At 42.4% G+C, this 17977-nt stretch overlaps 1 protein-coding gene across 1 annotated transcript in view; it reads right to left on the reverse strand.

The window, feature by feature from the left end:
* Nucleotides 1-17977, reverse strand: part of Msh3 (mutS homolog 3) — a 118878-nt gene that overhangs the window by 59297 nt on the left and 41604 nt on the right. The window contains 3 exon segments of the mRNA XM_076926949.1: nucleotides 3388-3556; nucleotides 4192-4379; nucleotides 10147-10350. Coding sequence (XP_076783064.1) covers nucleotides 3388-3556; nucleotides 4192-4379; nucleotides 10147-10350 — 561 coding nt within the window.

Below are 17977 nucleotides of genomic sequence, written 5' to 3' on the forward strand. Positions count from 1 at the left end.
AATAAGACTTTCAGAACAGTTCTCATATAAGAAGCATGCAAGTATCCTCAGAAAGGTAGCTTTGCAACACAAAGACATTTCTTCCCTTACAAGAACATATCTTCTCATTTATAGGAACCTACCTTTTCAAACTCACTTTTTTACTTGATTAGATTTGTTCTTTGACAATTTCACACATATATTTAGTACACTCTGTTTACTCCACACCCCTTTCATCTCCCAATCCTCTTTACAGGTCCCCTTCCCATATTCATATCCTTTGTGACCAATGGTTTTAACCAAGACCATCTGTTTGGCCTCATGTTTGGAACTGCCCTTTGAAGCATATGGGCTTGCTGTTTGGTCCTCCCCCAGAAGCTGCCAACTGTCCAGTAAGGAGGGTTGAGGCCTTAAGAGCTCCACTTCCATTCACAATACAAGCCCAGAAGATGACACTGCAACCTTCTCATTTTCAGGCTCTTATATTCTTTCCACTCACTCTTCTGAAATACTCCCTGAGCCTTACAGGAAGTACTGCCTTCACATACCCAACCGTGCTCTCTCCATGAGGGAGCTTCTCGGACATGAACCAGAAGGAAAGGAAGCCAACTTCTATCATGCCTCATTTGTAGCATGAATCAGAGATGTGTCCTCTCAGTGTGCTCATATACTCATACTATCTCTCTCTCTCTCTCTCTCTCTCTCTCTCTCTCTCTCTCTCTCTCACACACACACACACACATACACACACAAATTAATGGTCTGTATGTATTTATTAATTTCCATATCAAGCAAAGATTTTGAAACTATTAATATTTTATATATAAAAGTTGATTAATACAGTTTCAAGTCTGCCATACTCAATTCAACAGTTAAGAATTAACAGTCTAGGGCTGGAAAGATGGCTCAGTGGTTAAGAGTACTGGCTGCTATTCCAGACTACCTGAGTTAAATTCCAGGCACCCACATGGCAGCTTACAATTGTCTGTAACTCCAGTTCCAGGGGACCCGACAACCTCACACTGACATACATGCAGTCAAAGCACCAACACACATAAAAGAAAAATAAAGTTATTTAAAAATAAAATTTATCTTTTAAAAAAAGAATTAACAGTCCAAAAAGTGTCCTTGTACTTATAAAAATTAAGTGAAGACAAGCCAAAATTTAGATATTATTGATGAAAAAATAAAATTACTAACTATACTAACTAACTCTTGGGTTTAAGAATGCTCAGTGAAGGCGGCACACTGGCATATTATGAGATAATCCCAAGAGCAGCTAAGTCAAAGGCAGATATCAAATTTCAAGGCTACAGGAAGGAGGCATCCTAACCCTTGGGAGTTGGTGGTGAAGGGATGTTGAACCTTTTGAAAAGCCCACAAAAACAAGGTGTAGCATGAGAACCACTGTGTAGTGCTCAGACGCCCACTGCAGGGGCTGCCACAGCCCCATCAAGTCAGTGTGTTCCCAGTGAGAGTCAGAAGAACAGCTGAGCCCACACGCCTGCCCTGGGGCTTTAGTCTATGTTCCTCAGCACGGCTCCTACTGTGCTCTGCTGCAGGATTGAAAACTTTCTTTCCAGTTATTCCCTTTTCCAAACAGCCTAAGAATGAGCCGGCAGACCCTTTGTTTATGAGTTTTACTGCTAAAGAAAAACCACTGGAAAAAAATAATGCATGTTCTAGAAAGCTCTGCAAGTCCTCACAGCAATCCCCTTCTCTGCTGACTCCACCACCCAGATGTTAACACAAGAATTCTGCCCTGAGTCATAAACTCTCATGTTACTCTCCCAGGACCTACTTCTGTCTTGGTTAAATGTCAGACACTGTTATTCAAAGTATGCTATAGTCAGCCTAGGCTAACACCGTTGCCAGGTTTGCTGATAATCTTCCACCATTCATTTGTTTTCATCTTAGATAGATACAGTCCAGGCTGGTCTCAAACTCTTGGACCAGCCAAGAGTAACACTGACCTTTGAGTGTCTGCCCCACCTCCCAAGTGCTAGATTTCAATCACTTACCACTGCCAGGCCGGCAGCAGACCTCCTCAGCACCTGTATCCCTTTACTCCAGCACCACACAGAGCCCATTCCCCCTCTCCCTAACTTTCTTCTTATTTCCCTTAATAATTTTAGATGTATCTTATTTAGAAAACTTAAAAGAGAAATAGATATCTCTCTCTTGAGCAAGGCACAGAGAACCCATCAAGATGACAGGCTTTTATTATAGATATGGGAGAATGAACAGCCAGAGGCCTTTGGGGAGATACAAAGCAGCCATGGCTACCTTTCTGGAACAGAGAGGAGAGGGCACACTGGCCAGGGCCAGTACAGAGAGAAGAGCAGGAGCAGAGAAAACCCGCCTGGATAATAAAGAAAAGCAGGTAGCTGCGGGGTTGAGGAGGGGATCCTGTGAACTGGTCCAGCCTGGAAGTTTAGGGTTGGGGTGGGGTGGGGTGGTATCCAGCATAGGTGTCTATAAGGAAAGTGGCTCTTCTTGGCAGACAGAAATGCATTTCATAGGTTCCTGTGGAATGATGAAAGAGAACTTTGATCTCTCTACCAGAAGTCCTATAGCCCAGCTGAGCTGAGCCAAGACTGCCACTATAGACAAGAGGCCTGCTTTTTTGGGATGCTTGAGGGGTTTTTCCCTTTGCACCTAACAAATACAAAATATTTATCTGGATAAGCTATATGCTGTGAATGAAAAAAAATTTTTCATTAAGATTATTCTTAGTCTTTGATGCCTTTTCCTTTAAGAATAATACTATCAATGCTACATCAAATCTAATTATCACCCATATCCATATTTGGTTAAGGTTAAGAGATAGATAGTTCACTGCTGTCATACAAATGCCCACCATAGCAGTAAGCTATGTAAAGTTACATAATGTTCATCTTTCATGACTTTATTGCTGACCAGTACTTAAGGAGACAACATAAAATAAGGCTTATCGGGCTAATAAATATGTAAAACCCAGAAGAGGAAAAAGAATGTTACCAGAACACTAGCGTGGTAGTCTGGCACATTCATTTGTTCATTCTGCTCACCAGGAACAGCCCTTAATCCTCTGGGAATTGTCTTAACCTTCCCCAAAGGTCAACTAACTCAGCAAGGGCACATACCACTGGGTCAACATGGACAGCCCCTATCAGCTCAGACCCCTGCCATGGGGACTGTAATATAAAATCTGCTTGCTTTTCTACCATTTTGTTTTCTCTGCTCCGAGAAATGACCTTGGCAGCTTGACTACCAGTAAATCTTTCTTTCTGCCCATGGAACGGTCTAGTTCAGTAGTCTCTCTGTTGCATCACTTATAACAGCCCATCCACAGGTCTTATTTAAATTATAAAATGGCTTTTCTACCACAGGAAAACTGATACAAAGTGAAAGTCTGTTTGACATTACCTCTTGTCCTGACACAGTCACATATTGTAAAGAAGGAAGTTTTAATATTTTTCGCAATTCTTGTAAATGCATTTGGATGCTGTGAATGACTTCTTGAATTTCATTTTTCCTCCTTTTTATTAAAGGGAAGTCAGAGAGGTCTTTGAATAATTCAGTTTTATCACCAACTCTAGAATATGAAAAATGCAGATACATATATTATAGCATATTAATTAGACCAGTTATCAATTTTGTAACATGATGAAATATCAACAGACTGGAACTCAGAAAATGTGGTTCTGATTTGAGCTCTACCACTGAGTATTTATGGAAGCATTGTTTAACTTCTGAGAATTGACAAAATCATTTTTATTTTATTCACAATCCACATGGTGAAGCCAAGAAATAAAGCCGTCGTTTCATTTGCCTAGTCAAAAAATAATAACAAATGTAAACCCAGCTCCCTGTGAGACATACCATAAAAGTACTCCCTTAAAAGAGCTACTGCAGCTTCTAAATACAAGAACAATCACTCGTGGGTGTCAAAAAATGAGGACAAGGGCCACTAGACACCTGCTTTTGAGTTAATAAACTGGTACGGCCTTACTTTAGAACTTTATCCTTTTATCATCTGATACCTGGGGAAGTACTTCCTCTGTCCCAGATTGTCAGCTATGCGAGTTTAAACAACTATAAATGCTTCGAATTACAAATGCACTCAAGCAACTTCACACACCAAATGGCAAGCAGCACTGGCCACTGGCCACTGGCCACTGGCCACTGGCCACTGGCCACTGGTGGGAGGAAGTGGAAGTCTGCACTTACTTGGCAGCGTGTTCATTGAGAACCATTAAGTAATGCTCCACTGGACTGAGCAGATCAGGAACCTCTAAGATGAGTGCTCGGAGTAGATCTGATTGAACGTGGGAATTAACAGCAGGCATTAATGCTTGAAGCTCTGACTTCAGTTGACACAGGCTTTTGACGATCAAGAAGAACTCTTGGGTAGAGCACTAGAAACAAAAATATTTTCTTATCTAAATAGCAACAGGAGCTAGATATGGTGGCTGGAACCTGTGATCCTAACAGTCAGGAGGCTGGTGTGGGAGGGTCTCTGTAAGTTCAAGGTTGCTGTGAACCAATAGAGTTCAGGCCTGCAAACTAGGGTGCAGTAAAGAACCACTGAAATAACTGCTCTGGTTTCATGAAATGTTCAAATGTTCAAATGTTCAAATGAGGGAAGGTTTATAGGTAAAATATAGGGAACATCCAGAAGCATCTAAAAGAATCGGCGGGGGAGGGGGACGGGCGGGGGGGAATTCCCTTTTCTGCACTCCACTGTAATTTGGCTCTTTTAATTGACTCACTGAGGACAGAGGGCCAGACCTGACTTTGGGGCAGAGACTGTTGTGTGGCTTAAGGAGAGAACTCAATCATGAAAGCCATTCTAGTAAAGGGGAGAAAAGCTGTCAAAGGGGTGAGTCTGAGTGTCTTAGGGTGGTTTCAATTGGACAGAGGAGTGCTAAGGAAAAAGATCTCTCACAAGCAGAAGGAAAGCAGTTTACAGAGGGAGCCTCTGGCTGTTAGGATGGCCAAAGACTTCTGTCAGGCTGTTCTGATTGGACAAGGGGACAGCCAGCTTCTGAGAAATACAGAACATCCAGCTCCCATTTCTCCTGAGGGGCTGGACTCTCCATACTGGTATCTCAAGTGACTCCATCTTTGAGCCAACCTAACAATTGTAACACACACACACACCATGTTTGATAGCAATAAAACAAACTAAAACTGCAGGGCAGTATTCACCATTTTGGTCAAATGTCAAAGACAAGCTTTTTAATAAACATGTCACCCAAGATGTAAAACAGACACCTTTCTATGCTATTAGGAGAAGCACAACCTTTTTGACAGCAAATGGGTATGTCATCATAGCTATTAATAAGGTTCTTAGAGACTGGAGATATATGCTAGGGAAGCTAGGCTTCCAGGATGAACTTCTTAACAAGAGAGAAATTATTTTCTTTCTCTGTTGTGGCCCAAGCTGCCCCACGTTGGGCACCAAAAAATATTGAGAGCTGCACTGCCAAAAGCCTTGGGGGCTAAGTTGTTAGAGCCCGCACTGCCCCAAGCTGCTCCAGTCCACAGGTCGGGGTTCAGCAAGAGAGAGAGTGAGGACGGACTAGAAGAATGGAGACCAGACAGAGTGTGATTCAATCCCGTTTATTCTACAGTCTCTCTTCCTAGTCCAAGTCCCAAGTCTTGAGTTCCTAGTCCCTAGTTCCTAGACCCTAGTTGCTAGTCTCCTTTCCAGTCACAAGTCTTCTTCCAAGTTACAAGTGTCTAATCCAAGTGTCTAATGCCTACTACTTAGTTCTCTGTCTCAAGTGTCTAATGTCTAATTCCAAGTTCTTCCTCCAAGTGCCAAGTGCCTAATACCTAATTAATAATAATAATCTCTTCTGTCTGCCTCTTATAAGTCTCACTTCTAAGCCATGCCTTTAAGTCATGCCCTTAGGTCTTGTCTCTAAATCTGATCTCTAAGTCACACCCTTAAGTCACACACCTTTAAGTCTCACACACCCAAGGGAAGATCCTGGGTATCTAAACCAAGATGTTATCAGAGTGTGCTCAGCTGTTGTAGGCTGATGTAATCAAGTCTCTTGTCAGGTTATATGGCTCAAAATGGCTGCAAGGATGATAGCCGCCTTCTGTCGGCTCCCCACATTTCTCCTGAGATATACGAAGAACAGGTCATTTGTGAAGTACATGCCTCAGTCATTATCAGCCTATTCTGCAGAAAAGTAGGAATAAAGTAGACCAGTCTAATAACCAAACAAAACCTACTAAGTGAAAACTTCACTTGTGTCAGAGCCTGGGAGCGTGTGGGTACAAGAAGAAATAAACTAAAGAAAAAGCCAGCAGAAAGGGTGTGTCTTTTGATTGAGGCAATTATGCTTCAAACAACAGGCCATGAACACAAAGACCCAACACTGTATGTGTCAGAGGCTAAGGCCCATGAGCAACACGTGGCATAAGCTCAGTCCAGCCTGGCTAGGAAACTATTCACACACAGGACTATGCAAACTCGCTTTGCTCAACATTGGTGGAACATCCTTGTCCTTAATTCCATCATTATCACCTTCAAAGCACCTCCATGAGAATTCTACAGCCACAGGCCTAGGCTGCCTGCTCCCATTTGTGAGCCCCACAGAGCTGGTAAGGTCTGTACCCGGATACAACTCACCATTGGTGCAAACGGCACAAGCTTGGGGTAAAGCAGCAAGAAGTAAAAGCTGAAGTAAACAGGCCACAAACAAGGCCCAGGGAACTACTGCTTTAAAAAAAAAACAAAACCTAGACTAAGTGATAACTGGCATGCAGACTGTGTGCTCAAGAGCCAAGTGCAGCACATGTGGTTTACAGCACTCAGGCTTCATAAGTGGTTTGTCAACAGCTCGTCTCAGCTCCTCACTTCTGAAGCCAGTCTCCAGCCACACTCCAGTGCACACTGAAGTGGGACCAAGGACCAGATTCCAAGTGAGTCACAGGTTCTTTTTAGTAAAATACAATCAGAATTTCCAAATTAGAAGCACTGCACATGGACCACTTCTCAAATGAGTGCAACGGTAACTTTTTTCAGGAGGCTGGAAACTGTAAGAGATGCATAAATCTGAGCGAGGCAAACATCAAAGAGAGGCAGTAAAACAGCCTGGAAATACCACAGCTTGGCAAGACAATGCCACCTCCATGCCATGGACACTCTGACCCTGCTCTTCCAATTAACAGCTCAAGCAAAATCTGCAATGCTATTATGTTCTTGAGAAAAAGAAAGATCAGAAAAGGAAAGAAAAAATAAAATAAAATAAAATAAAAGACTTCTCATATCTGTCAATGAATCTTTTCAAATAGTGAAGGCAAGGTGCCTGAGGATCAGCTGATTGGTGAAGGGTAATAGCACTGACTGCCAGGCACTGGCCACGTATACAAAATAACACGTGGTTCTGTACCTCTGCAGTACAGAAGAGCCAAGCACAGACTTGTCCAATGTCAACACGGCTTCTATCACTGTCAGCAAAGTCACAGCACAGAACACATGCTACAACTGACTCCACTGACACAATCAACTCTCGTGCCTTCTTCCTCAGGACTGGCATTGCCAAATCTGCTTTGTATTTTGTTTCTAATTTAACCTAAGCACAGGGAACAATTATGTAATTCCTCTTGGGTACCACAGATATCCTTAAAGGCAGTACTCAACATTCTGATAAAATTTGCAGGGAAGAAAAGTATTAAAAAGTAAACACTAATGAAAATTAGTCACATTAAAATGTGGGCATCTAAAAACTGTTCTACCGTGAATTGGTATGTAATAGATTTCCATTTGGCAAAAGGTAAAATATAAATAAAGTTTGCTTGTGAAGAGTGAAACAGAAGAAAAATCATAATGGCATTTGAAAATCCATATCAAACATGAGAGTATTCAAAAGACACATACTCAAGGATGCTGGATTTAAGCACAAATTCTGTCATATGTTAATAAGTTACTAGTTCTCTGTGATGGTTTGAATGAAAATGGACCCCATACCCAGAGGACTAAGTAGATCCTGGTGGCACACCCTGCTTCCAGTGGACACCCTTAGTGCCCCCGTCCACCCTATCGTCACTCCTAAGTGTCACTCCCAATACCTAGATCCTAGTGTTCACCCCTGGCAGAATCTCAAAAGCATTCCCTACAAGGCAACCCACTGCTGACACACTCTCCTAAAAACCAGAGAGGGCAACAGAACTAAAGAACAAAACACCCACCCAACAAAGACAACCAGATATCAACAATGATCCCAAACCCAGATAGGTGGAAGAATCAAAACACAGTAACAGCCAGGACAAAGTTTGACTAAAGCACAGCACCCTACTACAGTAGGCCCTGAGAAATGCAATGCAGCCGAAATATAAGATGAAGACTTCAAAGCAGCCTGAGTATCTAAGAGGTCCTAAAGGAAGATGCAACTAAATCCACTGAAGAGATCTGTGAAAACAAAAACAGTACAGTGAAATGAAATGGAACAACACACCAGTTCACGACTGGAACATGGAAACAGAATCGTTCATGAAAACCCAACTGAGGGAAAACGGGAACTGAGAAATGAAGGCAAGGCACTCTTACAGAAACCTCACAGGAAGCCTCAACAACAGATCCCAGGAGACAGAGGGAGAGTCTCGGCACTGAAGACAGGTGGAAGAAATGGATTCCTTGGTCAAAGAAACTTTAAGCTAACAACCATCCAGGCACAAAACATCCAGGAAATCTGGGGCAGTATGAATAAAAAAAAAAAATCTGTAAATAATAGGAATAGAGGAGGAAGAAGAAACCCAGCTCAAAGGCACAAAACACGTTCAACAAAATCATAGAAGAAAATTTCCCCAGTATAAAGAAGATGACTGTGAAGGCATAAGAAGCAGACAGAACATCAAGTAGACTGGATCAGAAAATAAAACTCTTCTTAACATATAATAATCAAAACAGTAAACACAGAGAACGAAAAGATAAACTCTGAGATATCACAGACAACAGCCCAGACTGCTACAGTCACCAAAATATTCGATTACAATAGATGGAAAAGAAAGACATTCCATGATAAACCCAAATTTAAGCAGTATCTATTAACAAATCAGGCCTTACAGGAGGCACAAGAAGGTAAACTTCAAATGAAGAGGTTAAGCACATCCAAGAAAACACAAGGAATGAAACTATAAAACCAACAAATGGAAAGAAAGGGTGGGCGGCCCCAGAGCAACACAGCGGGTGGGCTCCCCACCACACAACACAACACAACACAGATGCCCCAGTGCCACAACTCAGCAACAGGTGTCAACACTGCTCACTGATAAATTTCTACATGGATGGTCTCAATTCTGCCAACAAAAAGACACAGACTAACAGAAAGGATTCAAACACAGGATCCATCCTTCTGCTGCATCCAAAATACACATGTTAGTGTCAAGGATGGACACTATATCAGAGTAAAGGATGGAAAAGAATTTTGACTTTGTTTAGATCAAAGATGATTTTAAAAAATAAAAAATTAGGGTTCTCTTTTTCAAAGTTGAAAATGGTTTGCACTTGGATATCTAGCACAGCATCTTGTATTTTAATAGAAGTACTTCTGTATATGTTGCTGTAGTCTCAAGAAGTGAGAAAACTTTCTTGGACTACAAATACAAACAACTTAAATTGTACAATTAAAATTTCTGCGGCTACAGGTGTTTTCCTGTGCTACTTCCCAGCTGTACTGGCTGGTGTTGTGCCAACTTGACACAAGCTGGAGTTATCACAGAGAAAGGAGCCTCCCTTGAGGAAATGCCTCCATGAGATCCAGCTGTAAGGCATTTTCTCAATTAGTGATCAAGGGAGACGGGCCCATTGTGGTTGGTGCCATCCCTGGGCTGGTAATCCTGGGTTCTATAAGAAAGCAAGCTGAGCAGGCCAGGGGAAGCAAGCCAGTGAGCAGCACCCTCCATGACCTCTGCATCAGCTCCTGTATACTGACCTGCTTGGGTTCCAGTCATTAATTCCTTTTGTGGTGAACATTTTATGTGGAAGTGTAAGCTGAATAAACCCTTTTCTCCCTAACTTGCTTCTTGGCCATGATGTTGTGCAGGAATTAAAACCCTGACTAAGTCATAAGCAGTAGTAGGAACCATGTGGTTCCCCTTCAGGACGTCGAGTTCTTATCTAAGGGACACTGAGTCTCAGGAGTTTGATTTTCACCACTTACTTACCTTCTTGTGATAGATGCTACATAGTCCTCTCTCAACATCCGGTAATTTACGAAGAAGGTTTTCTATCTGCTCAAACACACTGGATTCAGAATGAAGAACATCAGATATCGCATCAAGTCGAGCATTTATGTCCCTACGAGAACAGAATAACAGCAATGTGCAGATGTTAGTAACTCCGAGTATAGACACTGTCAACTTTAATGCCTAGGACGATGCCACGCTTAGGCCAAGGAAGATGCTTTCATCTCATTCTTCCCTGCCTCCTCCTATCATTTGGCTCAACACACAGGTACCATACAAGGAAAGTCACTAGCAAAGCAGGATGGAGAATAGCTCATGAGGCAAATACACTGAGTATATTTCCCTGTCTTTGAGGGGTTCCCTGCAGGTATCAGAGAGAGAACTGAATCCTGCAAAGAGATAAGAATGAAAACCCAGTGCAGATCAACTTTGTCAATCTGGATCAGACTTCAGGGAGTCTAATGTCAGCATTGACAGTATACTTAAAAAAACCAGTACAATTTGGGAAAGGATTTCCAGGTAACAATTAGTATGACCAATTCAATTGCAGGTGCACAACAGAGCTGAAGGTATGATTGTATATGAACATGTACATGGTCACAAAGTACATGTGACCATGATGGTGAGTTCTAGAGCTAAAATGGCCTAGAATCTAGTGTGGTGTCTGACTAATAACATACAGGTCAGCAGGCCATGAAGTACCTATGAAAAGAGTCTGAGATAATCATCCTGGGGAATTTGGGTGAGGTTTGATCTATAATAAAAACTCAATGAGAGCTGCCTCCACAGATAGCAAAAAGATTACCAGGTTGTTAACAAAACCGACTCTCAGCATTCTGGATGGAATGCAAGTATTTGGTTTCATCTCCTCCACTGGAGAGACACCTTTGCATCTTCTTAACATTCCTGGTCCTCTTAGTGCTTCTCTGTGAGTGCAAGAACCTCTGTGATGGCAGCAAGTCTCCTCTGAGACTTGCCATGACCGTGTATTCAAGTTCTCCTTACTTGGTGAAGTAAGGACAGGAATAGTGCCTGTTATCTCTATGTCCTGGCTGATGAAGAACTTCCTGTGCAACCTTTCACACTAGTCTTCTGCCTGTGCTCAAAGCACTGCTGTAAGCCGCATGATGACTCCATCTGCCTGGGCTCAGGAGAATATCCTTCACTTCCACATCTGTTACAAAATGGAGTTCTCAAGTAGTTAAACCATTGAGACTTGGGATGTGTTTGCTATGACAGCTTGGCTACCATGGCTCATAGGCCTACCTCAAGCAGTGAGATGATGAGGTTATGGTGGTAGCCCTGTTGAATGGAGCATGTGCGGGCGGAAATAGAGCCTAATCAAAGATAGAGGAGTAGCAATATAAAGTGTAGAGACTGATGTCAGAAGACACAGGAAACCAGGGTTGCAGGACCTTATCAATAGTGATATACCCTGAGTGATTAAGTCATTTGGGAAGATGTGTGAAGGCCTTGTCAACATAAAATGGAGACCTGACTGGCTAAATGTACCCTCAGTGAACTGTGGCCTACCAACTCCCTATAGACCAAAGGCCTACGTTAGCTATATATAAAGACCATGGTGATCCTGAAGACACTGGCAAGTGCACATGTCTGGTGGACACAGGCCCTCAGTACAATTTAAATGAATAAACCAGTGGAGAAAAGAATGAAATGTTTTAGTGGAAACAGAGGCATCAGACATTAAATAAACAAAGAGGGTGACTAGAAACAATGGCTCAGTGTTCAAGAGCAGTTGTTGGTCGTGCAGAAGATCTGGGTTCTCTTCCCAACACCCATATGCGGGTTCACAAGCATTCCTAACTTCTGTCTCAGGTGGGGGGATCTATGACCATCAAGACCAGTAGAGTGGCGGTCCACACGAGGCCAGAAGCAAGTCCAGTTCACTACAACGCAATAGCCAGTGTTAGCTCAAACTTCGAGAGTCTGACACCAGGCAGTTTATTTTAGGTATATTTAAAAACAGCACAATTTGGAGAAAAAAAAAAAAATTCCTGGTGATGATTAACTCAACTCATGTGTACACTAAAGTTTAAGGAGCAACTACATCAAAACTCTTTGTAAAGTGCACGTGTCCTCTTTCATAAAGATGGGTTCTGTAGACTGACTACAAGTCACATCCTAAGGGTCTGGAGAGGGATCTGGTGTGGTCTTAGTCATACAGATAGTACAAATGTCACCAGGCTACAAACCATCTCTGCTCCTGTTTGTAAAGTACATGTGACATCTCCCATAAAGATGGACTCTTTATATTGAGTGAGGAAAAAAGGTTCAAGATAAGGGTCTGGAGAGGATGGCCAGGATAAACATAAGAGTCTGAAGGAGCCAGATGTAGCCTTGCCATACAGATAGCACAGGAGCAGTCACATCTACTCCCAGCCTTCTGGGTGGAAAACAGGTTACACATGTCTTCCTTTAAAGAGACAGCCCTGCACATTTAACATTCCTGGTCTCCCTAGTGCCTATCTGTGAGCACAAGGACCTCTGTGCCCCATACAGTCCTAAAGGATCTGGTGCTTCCCTTCGATCTTTGCTGGCACCAGGCGCACATGTCTCACACACACACACACACACACACACACACACACACACACACACACACACACACTAAAATAAATCTAATGGCAATACTAAGTAAACAGGTCGGTCTATGCTGCTCTCCCACACAGTGACGTGAGCAGCACACGGACACAATCCTGCCTGACGGAGTCTGTGGTTTACAGTTGGTGAAGAGCATCACTTCACATTGCTTCATTATCCTCCAGCCCACCCTGTTAAGCCATGCCTTTCCGAGGTGCAGTGAAACTAGACGAAACACCCCACAACTTCAGGATCACAATATATCACAGGATGTCCAATAAACAGTTGTTTACTTCAATTCAATTTGCTTCCCAAGAGTACATATGAAATAACTCAAAATGAGCTGAAAAAAAAAAAAAAGAAAAAGAAAGCTGTTTTCCATAGGACTGTTGTGATAAAATAAATCTGTTTTCCTCTAACATTCCATAGGACTGTGGTGATACAATAAATCCATGTTCACTCTAACATTTACCTAAATGCTACATAAATATGAAGCTCTACTTCAAGAACTTGTCCCTGCAAAAATGAAAGATGACACCAAATGGATCAGATGAGGTTGGTGCTTGAGACCATCAACAGATGGTTGAGGACAGACTTTAAAAAAAAAAAAAATGCCACCTGTGACTGTATATGACACCCACACAGATAGCCATGATCTCGAAATTAAAGGGTTTTTTGAATATATAAAGATAATAGCAAATGACTCAAATAAAAACCTAAGTCAACTTTATAAATTCTATCAAAAAATTAATAGACATAAGACCATAAATTCCTTAAGAGATTAGAAATATTACACTATGTTTGTTTCAACCTGAAAACCACAAAGCAAGCAGTGTTTGGTCTAGCCTGGTGTCATCACAGGCCAAAGCATGATACTTACTATGAATCATTTTGGTATTAACGCAGCCTGTTTGAGCTCAGAGCTTAAGAATTTGAGGTCAGAGGAAAGTGAACTGACTCTTATCTGAGTCCTACCATTTATTTCTTAGTCTCATCTTGGTCTTTCCAGGTTTAAAATGTGAATAGCAATGAGCCTAAACTTTAGTGTTATTACAAGAACTCAAGAATATACTATGCCTGCAACACAATAATCAGTCACTAAGCAACTGACGCTAACTGACGCTATCATCATTAGGTAACACAAAGGATAACATGTTGGTCAGGCATGGTAGCACACACCTTTAACCCCAGCACTCAGGAGAGGCACATGGATCTCTGAGCTTGAGGCCAGGTGGTCTACAAAGTAAGTTCTAGGACAGCCAGGGCTACACAGAGAAACTCTGTCTTGAAAAACCAAATTGGGGTGTGTGTGGGTAGGGAGTCGGGTAATAGCCTATGAAAGGAATGAGAATAACTACAGACATACCCTAAGGAATACCGACAAAGATGGGTATTTCTGGTAAAGTGAGTGAACAAGAAGAGTCACACCTGAAATCTTCAGCACTAAGAAGCAGGTAGCAGTGATCTGAAGTACTGTTCCAAGCCAAGTAAGAAGTCGCATTGAGAAAATATGTTACTACTAATTACAGATGCCTATGTGGGCCGGGAGACAGTAAAGGGGTATGCAGTATTGCTTAGCACAAATCTGTCTATACTGGGTAGCAATAATTCCATTTTTATCTTCTGTATAAAGATTGAAATGCCAATGATAAAGAATTCCAAGATTTAAAAATATAATAATTCACATAATTTGGAGGGTTTTTTAAAATTGAAGTAGTTAAAAGACCTTCCAAGAAATTAAAAATAAAGCAGGAGAGCCATGAGAATCATCCTACTAGCTCAGTCAATGAGAGGCTGGGAAGCCTGACAAGCAACAGGAAGCAGCACTGTCAAAAAGGATGAGGAATGATAAATATGTCTGAGCTTCCTTCACTGTCATTGTGATAAGATACCTTGACAGAGCAATATAGGGAGAAAAACTTATTTGACCACAATTCCAGGTGACAGTCCAGCAGTATGGGGAAATCAGGTGGCAGGAACTTAAAATAGCTAGTCACATCTGCAGTCAAGTGCTGAGAGAATAAGCCTCCACCCAGCTCTCTTTTTCCAATCTTATAACAGTCAAGCCCAAACCTAGGGACTGGTTCACCAACAGTGGCTGGGTCTTCCCACTTACCAAGATAATACCCCACAGACAATCCTTCACTGAGATCACCTATTCCCAGGCGATTACAGATTATGTCAAGTTGACAACTGAAACTACCTACAACAGATATTACCCCAAGATGCCCACATTAGTGCCCCATTGGTTGTTCAATATTATATAGCCTAAACCAAGGAAAAGAAGATGCCTGAATCGTTTCATTGCAGATGCCAAAGAACAGTGGCCAGGGGATCCTGTAAATGATTGATTCTCATTATCACCCATGGGCCAAAGAACAACTTGTTGGTGTCGCTGAACTCCTTCACACTTGGAGATGAGCTGGCTGACAGTGTTAGTATACTTTGTTAGCTCAGCCAACAAAGCTATTACCTACTGATGGGGTTGGAACTTACACTGGTTACTTCTTATGAAGATGTCCCTGAAATGTACACATGCGAGTACCTGAGGAAAATATAAGGTGCACACAGACTTAGTTTTGTTGCCGTCGCTTGTTTTTCATGAGAAGGTTTGCTTTAAGGGTGGATGATCAAAACTAGACAACCAAATTTACATAGTAATGTGCTAGTCATATGGAACAGCTGAGAATTTAAATAGCCTGCTTGGGGAAAGTAAAAGAGCTGAGTGGTTAGCAGCATGTGTTTCTTTTTCAGGACCTCAGTATCCCCATGGCTGACAACTGTGGTCCAACGTTCCCTTTGAGGGCTCAGGTACTCACGTGGTATTGTACTGACCAATCTAGCTCTGCCTTTCAAATACCACACTCAGTTACCTAATAAACAATTATAGAGAACTCAGAAGTACCAATACAGAAGGTGGTAGGTGTCAGGGCTGAACTGCTAAGTATAGCCTTTGCAAACCTTGTCAATAATGAACTTACACTGTATTAGCAAAGCCAAAAAAAAAAAAAGTTTAAAAATTAACAATGATATGATGAAATGGAATGATAAATATGTTATGATTCAGGTACAATGAAACACACAGAGATGCATCTAGTTTTAGGAGTCCATTTTGAAAAAGAAATAGAGTTATGACCATTTTTTTAACCTCTTTCCCCAACTGTCTCCCTCTCTGTCTCATTTTTGGTGGTTATTTTCCAACTGTCTCCCTCTCTGTCTCATTTTTGATGGTTATTGTTTATAAACAACAGACTTCCTTTCAGGGGTTGGGGGAGACTTCCTGGGGATGCACACCACTGTTCTAGATGAAGAACTATAAGGGACTAGGGGAAATGCCCAGGAATGTGGGAAGCATGACAGGAGGCCAGAGCAGCACTGTGGCCTAAAAGCCACACGAGCCACACAGCAGCAGTGACACTGAACTGAGAGACTAGGTGAGATCAGTTAGAAAGGCGCTTCACAAACCCAGCCCAACAGTGAAGGGCTGAACGTGAGGGCCTGCGATGGGAATGGAGAGGAGCAGACAGTTTCAGTACATAGCAGTAGTTATTATCATAAAACAGTACTTGTCTCACATAGAAAAGTCTCTGTTTCAGAAGTCACACACCAGGAAGCCCTCCTCCCGCATGCTGAGGATGAGCAGCCTGCAAAGCCCCACAAGGGAAAGCATAAGTGTGGAGAAAGAGCCCGCAGAGGGGCCAGGAAGCAGAAAACATCCCGATCCTTCTCCACAATCCCCCTCCTTCCGTTTTCTGCTGCAGTCAATGCTGCCTTTTATGCTGGGACATCGCAGTTGGTCTGTACCCTCACAGGGGCACTGAGCCTGGATAACCAAGGAGAGGACCTCAAGTTTCTGCCCCTGTGCAGGCCAGAGGGCTGGTTAATCCTCACACACTGGAGGACAGACATGAGTTAAGATCGCCCTAGGTTCACTCTTGTGAAGAGCAGTTGCCACACTTTCCATTCACCTTCAAAGTCAGAGGGCACAGGTGTGAGGGCAGTAGCAAATCAGTCACAGATCCCAGAATGCACTTGACATGTTCCCTTCTGGAGTGTGAGAATAACTGATCACACTGGCTGAGTGGCCCGTAAAAGTGCTGTTGGCATGGAATATGGAAACCACAGAGAATTAACAATAAAGCCTCTGTAATATTAATTTTAAGTAGTTCTACAGAGTTAAAAGTAACACTTTTGTTATATAAATTTAAATATTAAGGAAATGTGTAATATTCTATTACCACATCATTTAAGCCAGGGCATAACTAGAAATACAGCGCATTATACTCCAGACATATGGGTTTCCAAAATAAGAGCCATTTAATTATTCAACAGAATTAACTCCCTGAAAAATGTACTCTCTGCTTTATGAAAAATCACAGGGAAATGTAGCCAAGGAGCTAATCCTAGATGGTTTCCATTCCCTTAATTTTAATCATTTATTTATGCATCTGAGTACAGCATAAAGGCAGCATGCTGATCCTCATACATTTTCTACAACTGACTTAAATTGTAAAAGCACTTCTTCACTTTCTCTTTCATTCTGTGTATATCGGACAAGAGTTGTATTTGACTCAAAGCCCCTTCCCTGCACTTCCCTCCCCTTGCTAGTGGGCTGCATAGCTCCAAGCAGGACTAGATTTCCTTGAGAGCTAGAGCACCCCTTGTCACTGATACAGCAAACACAAGTGCAAAATAACCATCCTATCCTTGCTGAAGGAAAGCGCGGAAGTGTGCTGTGTGCCATCCCCTCAGGCCCCCTCGCTACATCACAGGGAGTAGAGGATACAGTCACACTTGCTTGTTCTTTTTGGTAACATAATGTGTCCTTTAAGATACTGAACATAGGAATAGCTGGAGTTATGCAATGAGACCTGGGGCAAGTGAGGACAGTGACGGGAGGCAAATATTCTGTTTCTAAACTTCAACTATGAGACCATCCGAAGAGTTAAGTTAACGTTTGGAAATTGCTAATATACTTGCCTATGAAGTAGAACACAGCAGCAGAAGCAAAAGCATCACTGGGCTATCTCAGTGGACTGTTGGGCAGGGCAGAGACCATCACTGGGCTATCTCAGTGGACTTTGCTGGGTAGAAGCAGAAGCCATCGCTGGGCTGATTTCAGTGGACTGCTGGGCAGGGGCAGAACCATCACTGGGCCGTCTCGTGGACTGCTGGGCAGGGGCAGAAGCCATCGCTGGGCTGTCACATG

Source organism: Arvicanthis niloticus, chromosome 29, assembly GCF_011762505.2.
Source record: "Arvicanthis niloticus isolate mArvNil1 chromosome 29, mArvNil1.pat.X, whole genome shotgun sequence".
NCBI classification, from domain to species: Eukaryota; Metazoa; Chordata; class Mammalia; order Rodentia; family Muridae; genus Arvicanthis; species Arvicanthis niloticus.